The following is a 25,379-nucleotide window of genomic DNA, read 5'->3' as shown; positions in this document are numbered from 1 at the left end:
CTGTTCCTACAATCACTTTTGTCACAGCTGTTGATAAGTTACCATTAAGAGACATTGCAGTAGTAGAGAAAAGTGCAGTAGTTTAATGGGTTGTAAAATATTTTTGTGGGCTGACAGGTGATCAATGCTTCAACAAGATATCTCCAGTTCTTTGGTAAGACTGTCTGCATCAATCTCACAAATTCATTTAATTCACTGCTTCACAGAAGAACTTCCAGTCTTGGTGACACTTCCTACTAGAGTCAGTTTTAATCATGATCAATGAAACGTAAGTTGTTGCAGTTTGAAAACAGTGAAGGACAACTGATGTGTGTGATACGAGGTATGACTGGAAAGTTTTAAGAATGGATTCGCTACTGCTTACTGATTTGGCGGGCAGGTACACAGAGGGTGAGGAGTGAGTCATTGCCTCGTCCTTGAAACCCTATGACAGGAAACTTCATTTTCTTTATTCAGTGCATTGTGACAGCTGGTTGAATGCAGGTCTGTTAGGGCTTGTTGCCAGGTTCTGTCTGCATGAAAATGGACGTAAAAATGAAGCAACAAATTTGTGTGAAATTTTGTTTTAAAACCAGGAAATCAGTTTCTGAGACTTATGAACTATCAAAAACAGCTTTTGGAGATAATTATATGAGCCAGTCAAATGTTTTTGTCTGGTTCAACAGATTTAAAAATGGCCATGAATCATTTGAAGATGAACCACAGTCCAGCTATCCCTCAAAAACGAATAAAAAGGTTGTGAAAGATCGCGACTTAGTGTGCTCTGATCATAGATTTACAATTAGGGAGATGGTTGATGAACTTAATTTAAGTTTCTGTGCAGTTTAGCCAATTTTAACTGAAGATATGAACATGCATCAAGTGTTCACAAAATTCATTCCAAAAGTGTTGTCAAGTGACCAGAGACAATAAAGACTTGAAGTGTGCCAAAAAATGATTAATTGGACTATTAATGGCCCAGATTTGTTAAATGGGGTAATTACAGGTGATGAATAATGGATATATGTATATGATCCTGAAACCAAAGTGCAGTCTTTGCAGTGGAAGAGTCCAGGTTCACCAAGACCGATAAAAGCATGGCAAAGTCTGTCAAAGGTGAAGACAATGTTGATTTTTTTCGATTTTACTGGTATTAAGCATCATGAATTTACTCCTGGAGGACAGACAATTAACCAAGAATACTACAAATGTGTCCTTGAGTGTTTGCACAGAAAGGTGCAGAAGAAAAGGCCGGCATTGTGGAAAGACAGGAGTTGGGTGCTACACCATGACAATGCTCCAGCTCATCGTGCCTTCTCCATCATTGAATTTTTGACCAATTTCAAAATTCCTGTGCTTCCACAACCACCATATTCCCCTGATTTGGCCCCTGCAGACTTCTACCTGTTTCCTAAACTGAAATTTTCACTGAAAGGGAAGCAATTTGACTCCCCGACTGAAGACATCCAGGCAAATCGAGAGGGTTATCTTAAGACACTTAGAAAAAAATTTTCCAGGAATGTTTCCAAAAGTGGAAACACCGTTGGAGTCAGTGTGTTCGGTGAGAAGGGGACTATTTTGAAGAAATGCATCACAGTAGCATGTAAGTACCTCCATTGTACAATTACAAGCCCATTCTTAAAACTTTCTAATCATACCTCATACAATTAGATAGGTGAATTCACAGGACTGTCTGTACCTGTAGTACATGTTGTAGTAGCTCATGGATGTAAGTAGGGACACTACAGCAAGTGTAGTGCACACCGACATACAAACAGCATGCCTGCAACTACCCAAGATGACCACTACCAACCACCATCACTGGGTCCAATGTGCATATGCAGCACAACACCAGTGACTCCTGATGGGATAGCATCTTTATAAAGGCATGCATGGGCCTCTGAACCCTCAGTTGTTAAATGTGTTTGAGGCCTGTAAACTACTTTCATTGTATTCTTGTTAAAGTCACTCAGTGACCAAATAAGTCGTATCTGATTTACAGCCATGTGTTTGCTTGTGTTCCTAATTAGAACACGAGTGGAACATCAAGAGTCAAATTTTCATGTTTTGGAGTCTGTGGTTTTTCTGCCATTTGGCTCTTACATGGAGCCTTTACTCCAGTCACTACTGCAACAACAGCAGGTGCATATGGCTGTGTTGGAACTGTTGTTGGCTATGTTGACCCGGTCTCAGCTGCCGGTTGTTCACCCGCTGATACTTCCCACCCATGATGAATCTGTGGAACACTAGGATGCTTATGAGAAGCAGCTTTGACAACATTTCGTGACATTCCAGGTGGTTGACATGGAGGTCAGTAAGGCTCTTTTCTTATCAAGGATACCTCTTCATACATATTACATTCTGTGCCAGTTTGAACCAGTGTCACTTTCTTTTGACACATTGTGTCATTGCTGCTGTATCACCACAAGCGTACGCATGTGGTCACTGCGCACATTCAGTTCTACCAGTGTTACAAAACAGCTACTGCAGTTGTTCCGAGACCGAGCTTCTCAGTGTCAATCATAAGTGTTGTTTTATCACAGTTAAGTCTCAGGAGTCTTATGGAGACACCCTGGTCAGAGACACAGTCCCATAGATAGGCAGGTGTGTCAATGTGCCTTATGTTAAAAGACGTTTGAAGTACTGCACAGTTGTTTGAGGTCCCCTACACCACTGGCTGCCAATTAGAGGCCACTGTTGACAGAATGCAGCCCCAGTGCATGGAGCCTAGAGTGCTGGGGAGAAGAAGAGACAGCACCAATACAAACAAGCCAACTGGCCCACCACAGACACATACATCATCAGTGGTAGGAATAGCAAATGCTACTTTTTTCATGCACCCCTTGTTTCATACAGCATAATCAGGCAGCCTTCAACAGACAATACTCATCTTGTTACATTGTCGCATTTGCTGTTGTCTGGAGCCCAGAAGAAACTATTCATTGAAGTGTGGGTGATGGAAAAGCCATTAGTTCTACAAGTTGACACAGGGGCTGCCATGTTCCTACTTAACTCATAGACTTATACCAGACTAGGGTTCCCACCACTGGCATGCACTGAGTGTCAAATGGTAAGCAACAACAAACAGCAGATTGCTAGTCTCATCCTCTTCATGGTCGAGACCGTTTACAAGTCACTTATCCATTCCATTACATACTTGGTGTTTAATGTGTGAGCACAAAAGTTTGTTTGGGTTAGATGCCCCTGTTACTTTTGGATTTTCTATTGCAGATGTGGTGCATCTGGTGTCAGATGACGTACCGTATCACAAAATAGGATTCCTTTTGTTCTGGGTTGTCAGATCTGTTCACCCGAGGATTATGTCACGCAAAAAATTTCATGGGACACATCACCCTCAAGTCCTCCACCTGCCTCCACTTTTTTGGGGCATGGGCAGTGCCAGTAGCTTTACTCAACTGGGTGAAGACTGAGCTGCACTGGAAGAGATTACACCAATTTCCTCAGGTGAACAAACCACCGCTCAGTGAGCGTAAAGATGCCATCTTGTGAGCTTTGGCTCTGTGATGACATCAATGTCACTAATAATGCATAGGCAATTGTAGCAAAGAAAGCTGGGACCCATTCCCACTTTTTTTGTTATTTGCCCATGTAAGTGATAATTTTTTGGTTTTCTTATTTATAATTAGTGTTAGTGACAGATGTGGTATAAGATGAAGCTGTCATTCTGTAATTCCAAGTATAACACCAGGCACAACTTTGCTAAATTACATTAATCAGAATAATTTCCTAATTAATTTGAACCATTTCAAGTAATTAGTTTCCTAAAGCTCAGTTCAGTTAACTAACAGTAATTATTTCCTATTCCAGTCACACTGTTGACATGTAAAGAGATGTAATTGATATATTACTGATAAATTTAGGAAAATAACCCACAGAAATCCTTAAAGTAATCATGTAGCTTTCTCGTATTCATATGCGCATGCGCATTCAAGTAACTTCCCTTGTCTTGCGCATGTGCATAGGTAGCGGGTCAGGCTTGTACGTGAGCGACCATTTGTAGCTGCAGTTTATGGCGGGTCATGGTCCATCGAACATAGGCCGGTGTGAGGTGGAGCGTACACCATTAAGTTAAGTAGTGATTTTGACTTTGTACATATGTACTGTTTGTGTTTTCCTTTTCTTTTTCATTTATAAATATATAGCTACTGTGTTCTTATAATCATTGGCACTTGTGGGTTTTATTGTTGTTCTGAACAAGGTGTAGTTATCTACGCCGAAACCTGGGTTAACACTTAACACTAGGTGCTTTTTCCGCAATCGAGGCAGTTTTTAGTTTTTTTTTAATATAATTTCCAAAACATGGTAGGAACATCACCACTTAATTAGTTTCCAGGCAATGACAGATTTATTGGTATTGTTTATTTAGCTATTTTTGCAGTTTTCATCATCAAGAAGGCTTATATCAGTTGAAACTCTTATTGTAACATAAAGTGCAGACCAAAACCAATTTTCCTGCACTATTCAATTAATTTGAGATGTAACATTCTAATTGTAAATTATCAAAATTACACATTTACCAATTTGAAACTTTAGTAGATATTTTTACAAAGTTATATAATTACTGTGCCTGAAACCATTTACAGGGCAGTCTGTTCCGAGATTTTGAGAGTTGAAATGGTTTTGGGATTATTGCTGTATACCTTGTATTTAATATAGCCCCACAAAAAGGAGTCACGTGTTCAGTTCCGGAGAATATGGCGACCAACTGAAACCCATGCCAGTGGCCTCTGGGTACCCCAGAGCCAGAATGTGGTCCACAAAGTGCTCCTCCAGGACATCAAACCCTCTCCTGCTTCGATGTGGTCGAGCTCCATCTTTCATTAACCACATCTTGTTGAAATCTGGGTCAATTTGGATAATGGGGATAAAATCATTTTCCAAAAGCTTCACGTACCATTTGGTAGTCACCATCTCATCAAGGAATATCGCACCGATTATTCTGTAACTGGACATTGCACACCACACAGTTTCCCATTGAGGGTGAAGAGACTTCTAGATTGTGAAATGTGGATCCTCAGTCCCTCAAATAATGTGAAATGGACATGAAACTATCCTTCCTTGAAATGTGTATAATGGGAAAGTTTGCTAATGAAGATTGAAATGAAATATGTAATGAACTGGAAAATGATTTTAACTTCCTTAACAGTATCATAGTGTTTTTTGTATGCTACATAAATTTCTTTAGAGGGAAATTTTTTCTGATGACATGTTTCTCAGATGCAAAGTATGATTTTTTATGGGACTATATAATATTCAATCTGTATATCTTATACTGAGGTCTTAAGGGAAGATCTGATAACCAGATTAATGTCAAATGTATATGTTGTATTTTTATAAAAAAGGTTATCTATATATGTATCATACTTTGTGTAAGCTTATGTATATTCTTCATGCTTTGTGTTTGATCATTGAATTTCCCAGTTAGCTATTTTCAAAATCTATCTGGTCAGTTGAAAAAAATGGTTCAAATGGCTCTGAGCACTATGGGACTTAACATCTGAGGTCATCAGTCCCCTAGAACTTAGAACTACTTAAACCTAACTAACCTAAGGACATCACACACATCCATGCCCGAGGCAGGATTAGAACCAGCGACTGTAGCAGTCGCGCAGTTCCGGACTGAAGCACCTAGAACCGCTCGGCCACCACGGCTGGCTGGTCAGTTCAATGAGGGGGTCATGTAGCAAAGCAAGCTGGGACCCATTCCCATTTTGTTTTGTTATTTGCCTCCTCAAATGATTAATTTTTCCTACCTTAATTATCATTAGTCTTAGTGAGAGATGTGCCATAGGATAAAGCTGTCATTCTGTTATTCTGAGTTTAAGACCAGGCACAACTTTGCTAAATTACATTAGTCAGAATAATTTCCTGATTGATATGAACCATTTCAAGTAATTAGTTTTGCCACAGTTCATTTCAGTTACCTAACAGTAATTATTTCCTATTCCAGTCACATTGTGACATGTAAAGAGATGTAATTACTATATTACTGATAAATTTAGGAAAATAACCTAAAGAAATCCTTAAAAGTACTCATGTAGCTGATTTCCAAAACATGGTAGGAACAGCATCACTTAATTAGTTTCCAGGAAATTAACAGTTTTATGTATGATAGTATTTATTAGTACTCATGTAGCTGATTTCCAAAACATGGTAGGAACAGCATCTCTTAATTAGTTTCCAGGAAATTAACAGTTTTATGTATGATAGTATTTATTTAGCTGTTTTTGCAGTTTTCATCATCAAGAAGGCTTATTTCAGTATAAACTCTTATTGTAACATAATGTTCAGATCAAAACCAATTTTCCTGCACTATCCAATAAATTTGAGATGTAAGATTCTAATTGCAGATTATAAAAATGATTTATTTGACAATGTGAAACTTTATTAGATATTTTTGCAAAGCTATATAAGCATTGTGCCTGAAGCCATTTACAGGGCAGTCTGTTCCAAGATTTTGAGAGTGGAACTCATGTTGGTCATAACAGCAATAATGTAATGGTGGAATGATGTGGCGTTGTGAATAAGTAAACAGACAGTGAAGTAGAACAGTTAACAATGACTGCTGAGTGACTATAATATAAAAGTGCCGTACGTATCGTTCATCAGAGTGAGACTGTTGCAGGTTTGTTAGATTATACTGCAGAGTGACTAATTTTGTATAATTAGAAGGTGCAGTAGGTGCACACCTGGTAAATGAGACTTAGTTACATAATTAATACATGGACTGGCCATAACTGATTCAGTGATAGGTGTCTGTTGTTCATGGAATAAACCAGTGAAACCAAATATGTGTGTGTGTGTGTGTGTGTGTGAACCACATCATTGGATGTAGATGTGCTCTACCCACCGACATTTACAGCCAATTTTTCACCGTGATCACTGTCACCAAGGAACTACAAGCTGATTTATGACCAGGTATGTCACACAGTCATAGGCACTCACCCCTTATCACACCTGGAGTAGTTGCTCACAAATTTACCTGTGGATCAATTCTTTTTAAAAACTGACTTTGCCGAAGTCTACCTTCACATTCCCTTGGACGTGGCATCAAACCATGTGCCTGTGGATAACATGCCTTTTGGCCTCTATCAGTATCAACAGCTGATGATTGTGATCACTAGTGCACCTGCCATCTTTCAAAATTTTTAGACCAGGTGACGATGATTGTACATCTCTGCATTAACTATCTTGATGGCAATGTCACAAAGGGTGCTACCTCAAAGGATCACCTGTGTAACCTCTATTCTTTTTTTACTATTCTACAGACTGTTCTACAGATTTCTATTGTTTTATTTCAGTCATGAAATTTTCTAGCGGGGTGTGTCCAATGGAATAACATGTCACCATCATTATGGCTTTGCCTCATCTGTCTAATCTGCGAGAACTTCAGGCATTCCTCAACAAAGTGGTGTGCAATCACAAGTTTATTCCCATAGCAGCTACTATCATACACCCCTTCCATGTGTTGCTTCGGAAAAGTACTCCTTTTGTTTATATGCAGCTTGTGATCATGCTTTGTGCAGCTCTGCAATGTGTTTTGTAACATTTCAAAATGGCAAGAATCTGGTCCTGGCCACAGGCACATCACAGTATGGAGGTGGTCCTAGTCCATTTCATTCAGATGGCTCTAAACAGCCTATTGCCTTTGCATTGAAAACAGTCATTTCAGTTCAGCAGTACTGTTATCAGGTGCAAAAAAAAGCTCTTGCTGTCTATGCCTTAAAAAAATTCATGTGGTCTTATATGGTGCAAAGTTTCATTTAATTAATGAGGGTTGGGGTTGGGTTGTTTGGGGGGAAGAGACCAAACAGTGAGGTCATCGGTCTCATCGGATTAGGGAAGTATGGGAAAGGAAGTCGGCTGTGCCCTTTCAAAGGAACCATCCCGGCATTTGCCTGGACCCATTTAAGGAAATAACGAAAAACCTAAATCAGGATGGCCGGATGCGGGATTGAACCGTCATCCTCCCAAATGTGAGTCCAGTGTGCCAACTCGCTCGGTATTTAATTAATGACCATAAGCCCTTGGTTTCCCCATTTTTCCCTCTTTACCAGACAAAGCCACTGATCATCTTCAGTGTTAGGCTCTATTTTTATCCCAGTACAATTATGAGAGCCATTTTTGTCCCAAATTGCAGCATGCAGATGTGTATGCTCTGTCCCTGCTCTCCATAGGCCTGACCCCTTGTTTGATAGGAGGAACTGCTTTGTTTGCAACTGGATATGGAAGCAAGGCACATGGTGGATGGCTTCCCCATCACCAGTTCCTGTACTGTCTCTGCTGTGATAGAGGATCCAATGCTCCAGCAGGTCATACGCATGATATAACATGGGTGACCCAACCATCCACCGGGCTGTGCATTGTGTGTCCTCTCGGATAGTGTTATTCTCCTATCGATGGAAGAGTTTACTCCCTGTGTCATAGTTCCTGTGGCTCTGCAGTTGGAGGTCCTTCACTTATCACATCACGGTCACTGGGGGACCTCTCACACAAAACTGTTGGTGTGTCACCATATGTTTTGACTGGACATCGATTGGGAGGTAGAACACCTTGTTTTGGCCTGTCACAAGTGTTAGTCAACAGGCGGCACCGAGCATTGTTTTTTCACCATGGCCAACCCATACACAGCCTTGGGAAAGAGTCCTTGTTGATTTCGCTAGCCCTTTTGAAGACTCTTTCTGGTTATTGCCAATTGATGCTTTTTCTCATATTCGTTATGTCGTTCTTCATAGAAGGCTTGCCTTGCACCCTCATTTCAGACAATGGTCCTCAATTCATGGCACAGTCTTTCAAGGACTTTATTACACACAATGGCATTCATCATGTCATAGCATCTCCTTTTCATCTGCAGTCAAATGGCAAGGCAGAATGCTATGCCTGAACATTTGAAATGCAGATGCACAAGTACGTAGATTTCCCGGGTGAGGAGGCTCTCACATTTTTTTAAGCTCTTACAGAATGACACAAATTGGGGCCAAGAGTCTTTCTGAACTCCTGCATGGCCATCAGCTGCAGATGCTGCTCAATATCTTGCTGTTGGACGGCACTCTCACCAGATTCTGGCAATTGTCCACAGCCAGCACAGTCACCGCATCTTCACGGTTCACACTGCAGATTGACTCGTGGCATGCCTTTGGAATCGGTTGTGTCCCGGGATGCATGCAGGCCCCCATCCCCCCTCATTCTTCATTGGCCCTGGCTGTTCCGGGGGTCAAGCATGCCTGGTCGTACCCACCAATCCCAGCAATTGGGGCTTTGTCAGCACTGACAACAGGTTTCCTTCCTACAGCAAGTACTGCCACCTCTCACTGAGGTGGGCAGGCACTACTGTCAGTGGGGGCAGAAACCAGATCTCCACTGCCAGAGCCTGTCCTCTTCAGTCTGCCATCATTGCTGTCTATTCCAGCACCTCCCCTCATAGACTCTGACTTCCAGATGATTCCTGAACCTGACCTCCATTCACCAGTCCTGTTCGCCAGTCACCCTATGGTCCACAGGCAGTGTGGATGCTCTCACCCCACTAACTTCCACCTGTAGACCCTGGTTCAGGTGGATCACGAACTTCTCAAGCCTTTAGCTGCTGCCCCTGACACGACTGCAAACACCATTGACGTCTCTTCAGTCACACCGCCATGTACGGTACGGCAACGCTTGGCGTCCCCAATCCCCAAGGAAGGAAGGAAGGGGGAGTGTAGTAACTCGCTAGTTACAACAGCTACGGCCCACAGTGGACATAAGTTGGGCCAATACACTATGGTGGCAAGCGTAGTGCACACTGACACTCCAATAGCACACCTGCAACTACCTGAGGAGGCCACCAGTGGCAACACAATCGTTGACCACTGTCACCAAGTCCACTGTGCACACACAGCACTACACCATGTGAGACAGCGTCTTTATAATGGAATGTGCAGATCCCCAGACCCACAGTTGTTAAATGTGTTCAGGACATGTAAATCACTTTCATTGTATTCTTGTTGATGTCACTCCATGACCCAGTAAATTGTATCTCTTTCGTGGCTGTGTGTTTCCTTGTGTTCCTAGTTACAACACTTGTTATACAGTATCACAATCACATGAGAAAATTTGTGGGTACTATAATTCTTGTAAGAAAATTACATTTTCTCTCACACTGCAAAACACCATAAAAATTGAATAGTATCCTTTTTCATCATGAGGACAGATTTGTTACAGCAAGGAAAACATGTATTTATTACTAAGAGGTTATAGCCAATTCACATAGCAAAAGGTGGATGTTTGAAATAGATTCTATACTTCAAAATAATGGTCTATCAAAAACAGAATAATATCTGCAAATAGAACACAGAACATTTCAATATTTATTTTTTTTAATTTTGCAAGTTGTACTGCACACAGTCTGGCATAGTTAGTCACCAGTCGGAGTGCTGCTGATGGCCAGTTCAAGCCCAGTCATCATCAATTGTTTTATATTTAGTATTTATCATTTCGGGAAGGTTCTTGAAATTTATTATATTTGTAATATCTAAAATCTTCAATGTTTGTATAAACAGCTGCACTCCCTGTCCAGGAGCTCAGTTCTGTTCTGTCATTACATTGGTTTTCATAATAAGCATACTTTCAGTGTTAAGTGTCATATTTCACTGAAGATGCTTCTTTCATATTTGGACTTCACTGTGGTCACAAAAGGAGACTGTTTGACACAAACACTAGGTACTTCAAAACGTCTACATCACAACGAGGCCATACTTGGCAGCCGGAGATGGCAGTCATGTGTGAGCTAGTTTTGTGTGTGTGTGTGTGTGTGTGTGTGTGTGTGTGTGTGTGTGTGTGTGTGTGTGTTTTTTGTCTAATTCTGAAGAAGGTCTTTTGGCTGAAAGCTCAATCTTTGTTGTGCCTGTTTGTAACTCAACACCTCCACTATATGGTGAGCAGCACTCTATCCTTTTCATAATTCCCTGTGACCGGTAGATTTGCTACCAAATTGCATTAGTGTTGTCTGTGTTTAATCTTGCCACCAGACCTAGTGAGATATACAGGGTGTTACAAAAAGGTACGGCCAAACTTTCAGGAAACATTCCTCACAACAAATAAAGAAAAGATGTTATGTGGACATGTGTCCGGAAACGCTTAATTTCCATGTTAGAGCTCATTTTAGTTTCGTCGGTATGTACTGTACTTCCTCGATTCACCGCCAGTTGGCCCAATTGAAGGAAGGTAATGTTGAATGTTGACTTCGGTGCTTGTGTTGACATGCGACTCATTGCTCTACAGTACTAGCACCAAGCACATCAGTGCGTAGCATCAACAGGTTAGTTCATCACGAACGTGGTTTTGCAGTCAGTGCAATGTTTACAAATGCGGAGTTGGCAGATGCCCATTTGATGTATGGATTAGCATGGGGCAATAGCCGTGGCACAGTACGTTTGTATCGAGACAGATTTCCAGAACGAAGGTGTCCCAACAGGAAGACGTTCGAAGCAATTGATCGGCGTCTTAGGGAGCACGGAACATTCCAACCTATGACTTGCGACTGGGGAAGACCTTGAACGACGAGGACACCTGCAATGGACTAGGCAATTCTTCGTGCAGTTGATGATAACCCTAATGTCAGCGTCAGAGAAGTTGCTGCTGTACAAGGTAACGTTGACCATGTCACTGTATGGAGAGTGCTACGGGAGAACCAGTTGTTTCCGTACCATGTACAATGTGTGCAGGCACTATCAGCAGCTGATTGGCCTCCATGGGTACACTTCTGCAAATGGTTCATCCAACAATGTGTGAATCCTCATTTCAGTGCAAATGTTCTCTTTACGGATGAGGCTTCATTCCAACGTGATCAAACTGTAAATTTTCACAATCAACATGTGTGGGCTGACGAGAATCTGCAAGCAATTGTGCAATCACGTCATCAACACAGATTTTCTGTGAACGTTTGGGCAGACATTGTTGGTGATGTCTTGATTGGGCCCCATGTTCTTCCACCTACGCTCAATGGAGCACGTTATCATGATTTCATACAGGATACTCTACCTGTGCTGCTAGAACATGTGCCTTTACAAGTACGACACAACATGTGGTTCATGCACGATGGAGCTCCTGCACATTTCAGTCAAAGTGTTCGTACGCTTCTCAACAACAGATTCGGTGACCGATGGATTGGTAGAGGCGGACCAATTCCATGGCCTCCATGCTCTCCTGACCTCAACCCTCTTGACTTTCATTTATGGGGGCATTTGAAAGCTCTTGTCTACGCAACCCCGGTACCAAATGTAGAGACTCTTCATGCTCTTATTGTGGACGGCTGTGATACAATACGCCATTCTCCAGGGCTGCATCAGCGCATCAGGGATTCCATGTGACGGAGGGTGGATGCATGTATCCTCGCTAATGGAGGACATTTTGAACATTTCCTGTAACAAAGTGCTTGAAGTCACGCTGGTACGTTCTGTTGTTGTGTGTTTCCATTCCATGATTAATGTGATTTGAAGAGAAGTAATAAAATGAGCTCTAACACGGAAAGTAAGCATTTCCGGACACATGTCCACATAACATATTTTCTTTCTTTGTGTGTGAGGAATGTTTCCTGAAAGTTTGGCCATATCTTTTTGTAACACCCTGTATAAGGAGTGTAAAGAGCAGCAGATGTCGAATGATCACTGTATAGGACACAGAGAGGCAGTGTGTTCATGACAGATGGCATTTCGAGCACCTCACAGCATTCGAAAGGGACTTCCATGTGGGTCGCCATATAGCTAGCCGGTCAAGTCATGCAATATTCGGATTTTTGGTGGAATCAGACGTGACTGTGGCCCAATGTTGGACTATATGGGAACATGAGGGTGAGCGTATTTCTTGTTGAGCTTCCAACTGACCGAATCTGACCACCACAAGGAAGGATTGCCGTACTGTGTACCAGGCATGACATAACCCATTCGCATCTGTGCCTGCCATCCAAGAACTTGTAATGAACCCCTGTGACATTCTACATTATCCCACACTGTCAGTCAGAGTCTGGCAGTAGCAGAATCGCAGTTTAGCACTACCCCAGACAATGACTGTTATTGGGTATGGAGGCAACATGGAGAGAGGGTCCATTCTTGGCATGTTTTAGAGAGGAGCAATAATGTTACTCCTTGCATCATGGAGTGGGGAGCTGTCACTTATGACCTCAGGTGCCAGCCTGTATGGGCTGAGGCACAGTGGTATGTCACAAACACCCTGCATTCTTGTGTGTTAACTCACATGCGACAGTATTGATTTGCTGTTTTACAACAGGTCAATATTTGTCTACACATAGCATGTTTCTGTGAGATCTGTCTGGTTTTTTGAAGTATTTCCATGGCCAGCAAGATCCCCAGATCTACTACTTATAGAAAATGCACAAGACCAATTGAGATGTCAGTTCTGTTCCAGTGCCAGTATTGATGGTATCAAGGATCAGTTACAACAGTTATGGGCCAACAAGCCTCAGAAGAGAAGACAACAGCTTGTCAACACATTTCCGAATTGAAACAGTACACCCAGAGAGGGTATAATGTCTAACTGATAAGTGGGCTCATACTGCCAAAATGTTTGTAAATTTTATTTGATTTTGTAATCTCTGAAACAATGCTGCATGCCATCTCAATCTGTGAAGTTTTACTTCAGTTCCTCCTCCCCTTCTGGGTGCTTCACTCAACAGCTGTTTGGTTTATCCTGACAGTGTTTCAGCACATCATATGAAAACCTGTATGGAATCTCTAGCAGCAGTAGGTTTTAAATTTCATGAGAACTCTTCCTCCAGAGTATTAAGTGCAATGAAAATTACCTTGGAGACATAGGATAAAGGGCTTAGTTTTGGAAAAACTTACATAGAACACTCTCTGTGTCATTACAACTGTTATCTTATTTACATATCTTTCTCATCTTGTTGACTATCTTATATTAATAACTGTTCTGTTTCATTATTTTTGTTCCTGTTTGGTAAGATTTCCTGAGACACCTACAACTCTGTCACTGTTCCCTGGTACATCCTCTCTCTTCCTTTTCAAAAAATTTAAATATGAGAAATGAATAAGCTTCTTCAGTAGAAAATTGCTATACAGCATACAGTAAATTTAATTATCATTTAATATGAGGGGTATTCATAAAGTTTAGCTATCACCTCAAAAGAATAAAGTTATGTGATTATTGCTCATGAGGACCTGTTTGTCACTGTTTGGACTGCTACTGCCTCTTCGTGTTGATGTAATCTCCACCACAATACAGATATTGTAAGTGTCACTAAAGCACAGCCTTACAGCAGCCAATCTGCCCAGCTAGGGTCCTGGATATGCAACAGCTGTCAGAGAAGAAAATAATTTTATATGTATCTTCAGGCATGAACTCCAAGAAACCTGCTGTTGAACTTATGTTTTAAGCTAATTCTTTCAAAGAGATTTGCTATCAACTTCTAGGAGCTGTGAGCAAATGGACTGACAGCCACAAACAGTTCTGTGTGATGTTTTCTTTTATTTTCACTATTTCTAGGAAAACACTTAGTATAATACACTTTCTTTCTCCATTTTTTCCATTGCATACTATTTTAATGCATTCAGGCATCAGTTTCAAAGTAATTGAGAGTGAAACTTCCTGGCAGATTAAAGTTGTGTGCCAGACTGGGACTTGAACTTGGGATCTTTGCCTTTTGTGGGAAAGTGCTCTACCAACTGGGTTACCCATGCACAGCTCATGACCTGTCCTCACAGCTTTATTTTCATCAGTATGTCATCTCCTACTTTCCAAACTTTACAGAAGCTTTCCTGAAAAACTTGCAGGACTAGCACTCCTGTAAGAAGGGATATTATGGAAACATGGCCTAGCCACAGTCTGGCAGATGTTTCTGGAATGAAATTCACTCTGCAGCAGAGTGTGATATGACACTTCCTGGCACTGGATCGAGACCTGAACATTGGACTTAGTGCCACACCATTTCCACTATCCTGTTTTTCTTCTCTTCTGCCTTGAGAAGGCTCAGATCTATAATCTTGTTTTCTCTTTCAATGTTCGACCACTTAACACAAGTGTCAGAATATCATTCTGATGCTATGGAAAACAGATTTCCACCTGTGCTGTGACCACTTTATATGTGATAATAAACATGATTTCTTGCTGTAATGAACCTTAGTCTAGCTCCAGGAAAGTTTGACTTTTGGTTCTAAATTTTGATTTGTATCCAGGCAGATCTTAACCGCTGTGGTTACTCATACCCAGACTTGCAAGGTCATCATAACATTGTAAGGGCCATTTAGAAAATGACCACAAGGGATCATCAATTTATTGCTAAGGTTACAAAAAAAATAAATTCTTACTTTCTCTTTAATTTTGTTGTAAAGTTCACTTCAGTTCCCAATTGCCCTATTGCTTTGTGGCATTGTCCCCAAGATTTCCTCTAATGCTAGTCATACAAGAGTTGCTGCTGTCATGGAGGGCTGACATCACTACCACATACATCCAGCCACAATCTGAGCAGCTACAAGTCATTGTTCAGGCTAGTCCAAAAAAATTATTTTTGAATGTACTAGCCCATCTGGAAAATACAGCCTTTCAGGCTCCTCTTAACCCAAGCTATACAGAACATGCAGATCATTTAGCCAGTCTAGGGGATATTGCATTATTTCTAAATTTTTTCCACTTAAATTTTCATCTGCAGTATTTGAGTACAGTTCATTCCATATCTACATCTATAATCCATAAGCCACCTCACTGAGTATGGTGGAAGGTACTTTGTGTACCAGTGTGACTTCCCATTTTATTGTTCCAGTCATGAATGGTTTGTGGGAAGAATGATTGCTGGTAAGCCTCCCTATGGCCTCATATCTCTCTGTTTTTATCATCATTGTCTTTTCACAAGATATACATAGGAGGAAGGAAAATATTGGTTGACTTCTCCCATAATGTACAATTTTTGAACTTTAAAAGTAAACCACACGATGATGCAGAAAGCCTCTCATGCAGCACCTGACACTGGAGTTGGCAGAGCATCTCTGTGAGTATTCCACACTTACTAAATGAACCTGTAAAGAAACATGCTGCTCTTCTTTGGATCTTCTCTATTTCCTCTGTTGGTCCCTTATGGTATGGACCCGAGACTGGTGACAAATATTCAAGCATTGGTTGAACAAGTGTTTCGTAAGCTACCTCCTTTGTTGAAGTACTACATTTCCTGAGGATTCTTCCAATGAATCTCAGTCTGGCATCTGCCTTACTTGACCCATACACATGCTCAGAGATATTTTATGGAAGTAGCTGCCTCCAGCGATTGTTCTGCAAATCTTGTAATCATACAGTAATGGATCTTTGAATGTGTGTAAGTGCAATATATTACAGTTGTTTATGTTGAGAGTCAATTGCCACTCCCTGCATCAAGTATCAATCACCTGCAGGTCTTCTTGCATTTCACCACAATCCACCAGCACAGAAACTTCTCTGTATGCAACAGCATGATTCGTGAAAAACCTCATGGAACTTCTAATGTTATCCACTAGGTCATTTACATATAATTTGAAAAGTAATGGTCCTATAAGACTCCCTTGGAGTAAGCCCAAAGTTACTTTTATGTTGTAAGATTTCTCTCTGTTGAGAATGACATGGTGTTTTCTGTTTCCTAGAAGCCCTATAAGCCATCACACAGTTGGTCTGATATTCTGCATATCTTGTTCATTAGGCGGCAGTGCCAAACTGTGCTGAACACCTTCTGGAAGTCAAGGAACACGGCATCCCTCTGTGCACCTGTATCTACTGCTTTCTGGGTCTCATGACTGAGCAGAGTGAACTGGGTTTCACAGGATCATTGTTTTCTGAACCGATGCTGATTCCGACAAAAGAGATTTTCAGTATCCTGAAATGTCATATTACATGGGAACAAAACGTGTTCCAAAACAGACCAACATAAGAGATACAGATGTATAGCTCTGTGTGTCTGTTTGATGCCCCTTCTTTAAAATGGGAATGTCTACAGACTTAAAGTCTACTAGGGGAGGGGCAAATTCTTTCACAGACACTATGTAGAATCGAATTGGTATATCATCATGTCCAGTGGATTTTCCTCTGTTGAGCAATTTCAGTTCCTTTTCTATCCCTTGGTCACTTATTTCAATATCTGTAATTTTGTTGTTTGTGTGACAATTTAAAGGAGGAACTACAGTGTGATACACCTCTGTGAAACAGCTTCAGAATAAGATGTTTAGTATTTTGGCCTTTTCTGTGTCATATTCCATTTCAGGGCCATTATGGTCACAGAATGCTGAACAAATGACTTCAATCCATTTACTGATTTAACACAAGACAAAAACATCCTAGGATTTACTCAGTGGTCACAAGATTCAAACAGAATCACACAACATTGTGGCCATGTAAGATCACCATTTCATCAGATGTTTTTTATTCCCATAAAGTGCACTGATCAACAAGTTCACTTGCACCACTTTCGAACACCCAATGAGGAACATGGGAGAGAAATCATGTGTTGGCTGTACGACACTGCTGCAGTGTCAGTCCAAGAAGGGAGACTCTTTTGCTCCAGCTTCCAGCTAGACATGACGTGCACAAACTCCTCTCTTTCCAATTGTTCTCACTTAATTTTGACTTTAAACCTAGACCATTCCAGGACCTCCTTGAGTGGCTAATGGTCTGTCATTCTGACTTGAGCATGACCCGTTATATTCTGTACACCAGAATATAGAAAATGGAGTTTATATAACTATTTTATTTACAAAACAACTCCTTCAGATGCCCACATCATCATTCATCTGGACCAAGACCCACCTGTACCTGTACAGAGCCGATGTTCCAGTCATCTTTACAGTGTTCCTCTTCAGAGTGAGTATAGTCACCTTGAAGAACTTTAGCGTTTCAAGGTGAAAAGTAAAACTTAATGACAACTCTTAGTTCACACTCCACTTCATCAGTCGGCTGTGCAAGTTTGTTTTGCCTCCCCTAGTGATGTGCTACAGTTCTGTGGCATGGGTTTTTTAAAGTATATCAGAACTGTAGACATTTACTCAGAAAAAACCTCTGCATAACTATTTTAAGGTGATAATTAAAACTTTATGATCACCCCTCCTATGGTTGTTTTCATTTTGCTCTTACACATTACACCCTATATATTTTACAGACATATCTTTGTCATCTTGTTTAATTTTATAAAACTGGTTATCTTGATAGAAGGGCAGTATGAATCAACTATTTTTGTTGCACTGTAGTTACCATTTTCCAAGGCTGCAGGAGTTGTAGCATTACGACCACCAGAACCAAATTTACGTCTACGAACTACTTTGGGGGTGCCTCGGCGTCTTCCTGTAGCACGTTGTGGTGTTGTAATTGGATCAGCAGTTGATTTCTAAAACAGTTAAGGTGTTGTGTTCATACTGCATGTTGTTTAATCCATTTAGCATCATTAAATCTTAATAAGTATGTGAACTTCATGAAGTTAGTAGCTGTAATCTAACAATGAGAATATTAATTACAAAGAAATTGTTATACACATAAAAGAAATGGCCACATGAAGTATGATTACATTTTAGATTCTGAGGCAGCACATTTATTAGAAGGAATATGGGAAACAACTTATATTACTTACACAGAAAACCATACTGACTTTTTTTAAGATGTTTATAATATAAACTTTTCTATTTTGCTACAATATTTGTTCAATTAATCTCCCCTTCCTAGAATGATTCAGTGTGTACTGAGTTCACTAACCACAGGGAAATAAACACTGTTTTCCATAAATTAGAAAAATAAAAACTGCAACACTAGCAAATACAAAGAAAAAAATTCTGGCACAAGTGTTCAGTTTGCTACATTTTTGTCCTCTTGATGCTCATAGAATGTGGCAACCATATAACATACAGAAGGTTCAGCCACTGACAGTGGAGGGCCACAACATGCATTATTCTATTCATGGCCTGCCCTATAACAGTCACTGCAAAGGCTACATCAATGGTACTGTGTACGAAAGGCTTCATGAAGGTGGTATATATGTGAGAATACTAGGAACACCTAAACCACTTACTACTCATGACATGAGGGAATGTTTGCAGTGAGTAGCTTATTGTGCAAGATCAAAAGCATATCTGTGGATAACTGTTCCCTTCACAAATAAGACATGGTGTAACATGCAGTATGATAATAGGCATACTTGGATTTGGAATCCAGAAGCTAATATTCTCCTATAAAAATTCATGAATGTGATGCCTTCTCAAATGAAACAATAACTTTGCTGTTACCAGTCAATACTTATTTACTTTCATAGTGCATGTAAACCTGCACCAGTAAGTAGATTTATGTTGATTAATATGGCATGTATTTGTTGCATTACAGCTTTGAGTTAATCTGTGGGGGTATCTCCTGTGATCACAGGTTCCCTTTCTTGTTATGTTACATCACATACACCACCGCCATGTGTGATGTTGTATGTCCCATTAACACGACATAAAAAGGGCATGTGAGCACACAGTGTGATGGTGTTTGTGATGTAATATGACAGGAAAATGAGGCAGTGATCACTGGAGACAGTGCCACAGGTTACCCCGAATTGTAACACAACACACACATGCCACATTAAACTACATAAATCCATGTGATGATGGGGTTCACACCTCCAAAACATGTTGTGGAAGTAAATAACTGATGACTAGTAATGATAAACTTGTTGTTCCAATCAGTATCAACAATAGTCACAGTGTTGATTAACCAAAAATGTTCACATTTAAAGTGATGCCTTCTGACAGGACACTTTGTGACTGGGATTCTAATAAGTCAATTTAAGATCATACTGACTGATCAAATAATATGCTTGTAAAAAATATAGATTGCCCCTTCTTTTGGGTAATAGTTATCTACACTTACAAAAAACCTAAAAGTATATCACACAGACTCACTCACAGTAAATAAATAAATAAATATTAAAGCTGTGAGCAAACTGAGAAACAGAAATAGAAAAGTCAACATGCATTTATATAGGTTCTTGAGTCTACGATTACACTCAAGTGGTGATTCTGCATTTAATGACTTATAGGGCCAGCTATGTTTCTCCAAATTTGTGACAGAAGATGAGAAGGTATTAAATACCCTAACATATGATAATCTACACGAAAGCTCACAGCACGTAGCAAATATGCATCCAATCTTCTGAGTAGCTATGTGCAGTTTGAAAGAAGCCACATTGTCAGATACAGGGATGTACACTGGTTATTTTAACAAATTGTCTGATATTCGGACTACCTCAACACTGCCAATGGAACTGGGAAGAAGTGCATCTTTGGGAAGCTTTGGAGAACTCTGACAGACAATGAAGTGAGAGACTGATTCAATTGTCTGCAAGCATGTTTCATTCCCAGTCTGCACTGTGCACTATTTGCAGACACATTTTGCCATCAATGTATCATCACGTCATACAGTGTACAATCATGAAGGAGCCACTGGCTCTGAAAGCTTGTATATGTAATACCTTTTATATGTGGGTTCTTGTGCCACCACTTGGTAAGCAGATTTTTTAGCTATCCAATTACATAGTGCACTATCATGGAATCTTATGGAACAGTTCCTGTCTTATAAGCATCTCAGAAATAAATTACTTTAATCTTTGATGACACCAGCTTCATTGCAACTTCTCTTACCAGTGGTTGGCATAGAGGGTTCAAAAGAGGACTTGCACAGCAATGGGAAAAAAAACTTCACTCTTGTGTAGAAAAGAGTAAATTAGTTGGACATAAAAGTTTTCAGTGCTCTAACAACAGTAATCAAAAGTCATGTTGTACGAAACTCATAATGTATTACCCGTACAGCTCCACTTAACAAAATCCTTGTCCTTCAAAGATCAAATTTTTTCTTCTTCTTCATTACTTCAAGGCTTACACAATATGCCTGTTCTGACTTCACATTTTTAAAACGATCTTTTTCTCAATCTTTCAACATTTCTATTTCCTGGGGGCTTGCATTTGCATCGACAGCAATTCTATCTTGTTCCATACATTTAATGTTTTGCCTCTGTTTCTCCCTATATTCTTCCACTTTGTCATTTGAGTAAAACATTTCTAATTCCTCTCATATATTCTCATTTCTTGTAAGAAGTAACCATGGAAAAATTTTAAAAGTTTCATTTCAACGGAATGTGTGTTATTGTCATTTTTTTTTAAAAAAAAAGAAAGAAAAAGAAAGAAAGATTCACTGCCATAAAGCATGACAGGGACCGTCACTGTTTTTTAAAACTTAATTTTGAGTCTTTCCTCAAGTTGTTCTTTAATATTTTATATGTAGTTCCACATGTATGCTGAAATATATCAATTTTATTCTGTACAACATGATGGTTATTTAAGTTAATATTTCATGCTAAATATCTAAAACAGGAGACTAGTTCCAGTGCTCCATCTTCAATAACAATTTTTAACTGGACTAGTTTTCCACAGTGAGCTGTAACTTTAGTTTTAATGGTGGATACATTCAGGATGTAGCATTGCCTTCCCAGTTTGTATAATCTACGTCTACATCTGCATCCACACTCCGCAAGCCACCTGACGGTGTGTGGCGGAGGGTACTTTGAGTACCTCTATCGGTCCTCCCTTCTATTCCAGTCCCGTATTGTTGGTGGAAAGAAAGATTCGCGGTATGTCTCTGTGTGGGCTCTAATCTCTCTGATTTTATCCTCATGGTCTCTTCGCGAGATATACATTGGAGGGAGCAATATACTGCTTGACTCCTTGGTGAAGGTATGTTCTTGAAACTTCAACAAAAGCTCGTACCGAGCTACTGAGCATCTCTCTTGCAGAGTCTTCCACTGGAGTTTATCTATCATCTCCGTAATGCTTTCGAAATTACTAAATGATCCTGTAACGAAGCATGCTGCTCTCCGTTGGATCTTCTCTATCTCTTCTATTGACCCTATCTGGTATGGATCCCACACTGGTGAGCAGTATTCAAGCAGTGGACAAACAAGTGTACTGTAACCTACTTCCTTTGTTTTCGGCTTGCATTTCCTTAGGATTCTTCTAATGAATCTCAGTCTGGCATCTGCTTTACCAACGGAAATGGTCATTCCATTTTAAATCACTCCTAATGCCTAATCCCAGATAATTTATGGAATTAACTGCTTCCAGTTGCTGACCTGCCTTATTGTAGCTAAATGATAAAGGATCTTTCTTTCTATGTATTCACAGCACATTACACTTGTCTACACTGACACACCAAATTTTGTAATTTTGTTTCATTTCTGTATTAAGACTACATCATCTGCGTATAGCATAGAGTTCAGATGATAGCTTCATATGCTTCATTCTTAAATTTTTTTATGAGCTCTTCAATATAGTTGTTAAAGAATGCCATTGAGAAGCTACTCCCTTGTCTGATGCCTTGATTTACATTATCTCTTCTGTTGTTTATGATTATTTTGGAACCTTTATATAAGTTTACGACTGTCTCTTTCTTCTGTTATTGTCCACAGTCTGGTTCTAATGACTGAGTCAAAAGCTTTCTCCAAATAACTAAAAGCAACATGTGTTTATAGACTGGTGCACTCTAATGACCTCGATATCTACAGGATGTTAAACCCTAATCCTCCTTACTTCTTCCTTCTTAGAATGGCTTCTTGTCATTTTTCTTGACTTCTAGAATGCTGAAAATACTATCATTTGGGGTGTGTCCCTTTCTAAATTGAGTATGCTCTTTTTGCAGGAATACATCTCCTGTTACTCTCATGCAATTACCAAACATTTTTGTGTAAACTTTATAAACTGCATTTAAAGGACGTATATCTCTGTAACGGTCACATACACTCCTTAATCCTTTCTTAAAAGCAGAAATTACCTCTGTAGTCTTCCAACCATCAGGGACTTCATAACTTCACCAACATTCATTGAATAAATGTAAAAGCCTTTATGGGAACAGGATACGATTATCAGCCGGATGCAATAAATATCCTTATTAAATTCCACATAGAGATATATTTCACGGTTAGTCATAAACATGTACACCACTTGAGACACAGAACAGAATTAAAAACTAACATGGAGGCTCAGCAGAGCAATAAGAGTCCAAAGATGGTGTTAATCACGGTCGATACGACCTATCGACACCACACCTTAACTCATACAACATCCCTCCATACTTAATAAGTTCAATATATATTCCATCTGAGCCATATGCTTTTTAGACATTTTAAAACTGTTGCAGCTCATGTAACATTTTTTGATTCAATGTCTTATTGTATCATGGAGTCACATATTCCCTGTTTCTTGCAGCAGTTTTGTTATGCCATAGTTTTTATAATGTTTTATCCATTCTTATTTATTGATTACACTGATTCTAACATTGTCCCTTTCTGATTGATTTAAGTTTTTCAACATTTTATTCATAAAATTCTGCCTTTCTCTTCACTGTTTGTAATCAATTAATCCCAAGAATATTGGTGTGCTTGTTTCATATAATTTTTCTTATTTTTGTAACACTGCTCCATTTCTTTGGTTGTGTTTGTAGTACAAGCTGATGCTTTTTTTTTCTTTCATGGCTTCCTCTATCTCTGAATTCCATGTTCTAAATATCCATATTCTTGTTATTTTCTTTTAGTGGCAGCTCATGCAATATTTTACCGATGTGCGACAATGTGGTGGACTATAGCCTTTTGATTTACAAGAGTAGTAATTGTAACTAAATTGAATATATTAATTTTATGTATATATATTGAACTGTTTAAACAAATTCAAATTTTATAACTAATAATTTAACGTTACAAGGAATAAAGTAAAATGAAAAAAAAAAAGCTATGGTTGCAACCAGAATCGAACTCAAGCCGATGAACTGCAAGTCGGTGCACCTGACCACAGTGCTACCAAGCCAATATGTAAATTGCTTCTCAAAAATCCCTCATACTCTGTGTGTAAATCATTACAGAGCATTTTATGGCACAGTCAGTGGAAATATTCTACCAACCTAAAAGGGCTATCTGTCTCCTCCTACTCACATGGTTTGAGGCAAATTGGTGAGCCTCATCCCACATCTTCCTGTTATTAGATTTACATTTGGAGCAGATCTACCTGCTTTTTAATTCTCACTTCCTCCTACAAAGATCTGGTGGAAAAGGGTGATGAGATCTGTCCAAAAAATTCTGGGACATTTGTAATTTCATGCCAATGGTGTGTTGGAGTGGAATGTGGTTTGCATGCGTAATGTGTAACTGCCGGAAATTTCATTGTTGTATGTTTGTTAGTTATGTTTCACTGCTGTATTGAGTAGAACCTTGTGTCGTAAAGTTTACAAATTTTGATATGGCACAGTTAGAGGAGCAATGCTTCTCCTTTTAATTTTGTGTGAAACTCAAGAAAACCTTTACAGAGACACACCAAATGATGACGAAAACCTATGGTGATGAGTGCTTAAAATGTACTTCGTGTTACAAATGTTCACATGGTTTAAAAATGGCCAGACAGAAGTTAAAGATGATCCTCACTCAGGACACCCTTCTACTGTTACTGATGATGCTCATGTCAGGAACCTCAACGAAACTGTGCATGCCAATCACAGACTGATTGTCCAAGAGATTGCAGAAGAATGTAACATTTCAGTTGGATCATGTCATGAAATCCTGACACAGTATCTTGGAATGCATCGTGTTGCCACCAAGTTCATCCCATGGCTCATGAGTCAAGACCAGAGAGACCTTCACCTCACAATCCATGAAGAGCTTTGTGATTATGCAAATTAGAAAGAGATGTTCCTTAAGAGAATCATAACTGGTGATGAGATGTGGGTCTATGATGTTAAGACCAAGGTTCAGTCTTCACAATGGGTTGGGATAAGGTTCTTCAAGATCAAACAATGGTCATCAGGTCAGGTCAAATGTCAAAGCCATGCTGATAGTTTTCTTTGACTTTGAAGGATTAGTTCATCATGAATTCATGTCACAGGAATAAACTGTTAATGAGCAGTTATATTGGAACACATTGCGATGCCTTCAAGAAAATGTGAGAAGGAAATAGTCTGAAATGTGGCAAGATAATTCATGGCTCTTGCATCACAATAAGGCACCCACATATTCATCACTGTTGGTGTGTGACTATCGCACAAAAAGTGAAATCACTGTGCTGCCGCATTCTCCGTACTCTCCAGACCTGGCCCCTGCAGACTCTTTTTTTATTTCCAAAGTTGAAAACCCCATGGAAAGGATGGAGATCTGAAGTAATAGACAAGGTAAAAGAAAATTTGCAGATGGTACTTCACATGATCCAGCAAAAGGCATACCGAGACTGCTTCTAGAAGTGGAAATGGTATTGGGAGCAGTGTATTAATTGTGGAGGAGAGTATATTTCAAAGGAGACCATGCACAATAAGTAAAAGGTAAGGGTAGAAAAATTCTGTGGACAAAGTTCTGTAATTTTTTGAAT

The 25,379-nt window shown here is 39.7% G+C and overlaps 1 protein-coding gene across 2 annotated transcripts in view; it reads right to left on the bottom strand.

Moving 5' to 3' along the window:
* Positions 1–25,379, bottom strand: part of LOC124721104 (serine-rich adhesin for platelets-like) — a 481,067-nt gene that overhangs the window by 19,512 nt on the left and 436,176 nt on the right. For both annotated transcript variants that reach the window (XM_047245921.1, XM_047245922.1), the window contains exon 17: positions 18,211–18,343. In XM_047245921.1, coding sequence (XP_047101877.1) covers positions 18,211–18,343 — 133 coding nt within the window. The remainder of the gene's footprint in view (positions 1–18,210; positions 18,344–25,379) is intronic.

This window comes from Schistocerca piceifrons, chromosome X (assembly GCF_021461385.2).
Source record: "Schistocerca piceifrons isolate TAMUIC-IGC-003096 chromosome X, iqSchPice1.1, whole genome shotgun sequence".
NCBI lineage: Eukaryota > Metazoa > Arthropoda > Insecta > Orthoptera > Acrididae > Schistocerca > Schistocerca piceifrons.
The sequence above is the reverse complement of the archived record's forward strand: the minus strand, read 5'-3'. Positions and strand labels throughout refer to the sequence as shown.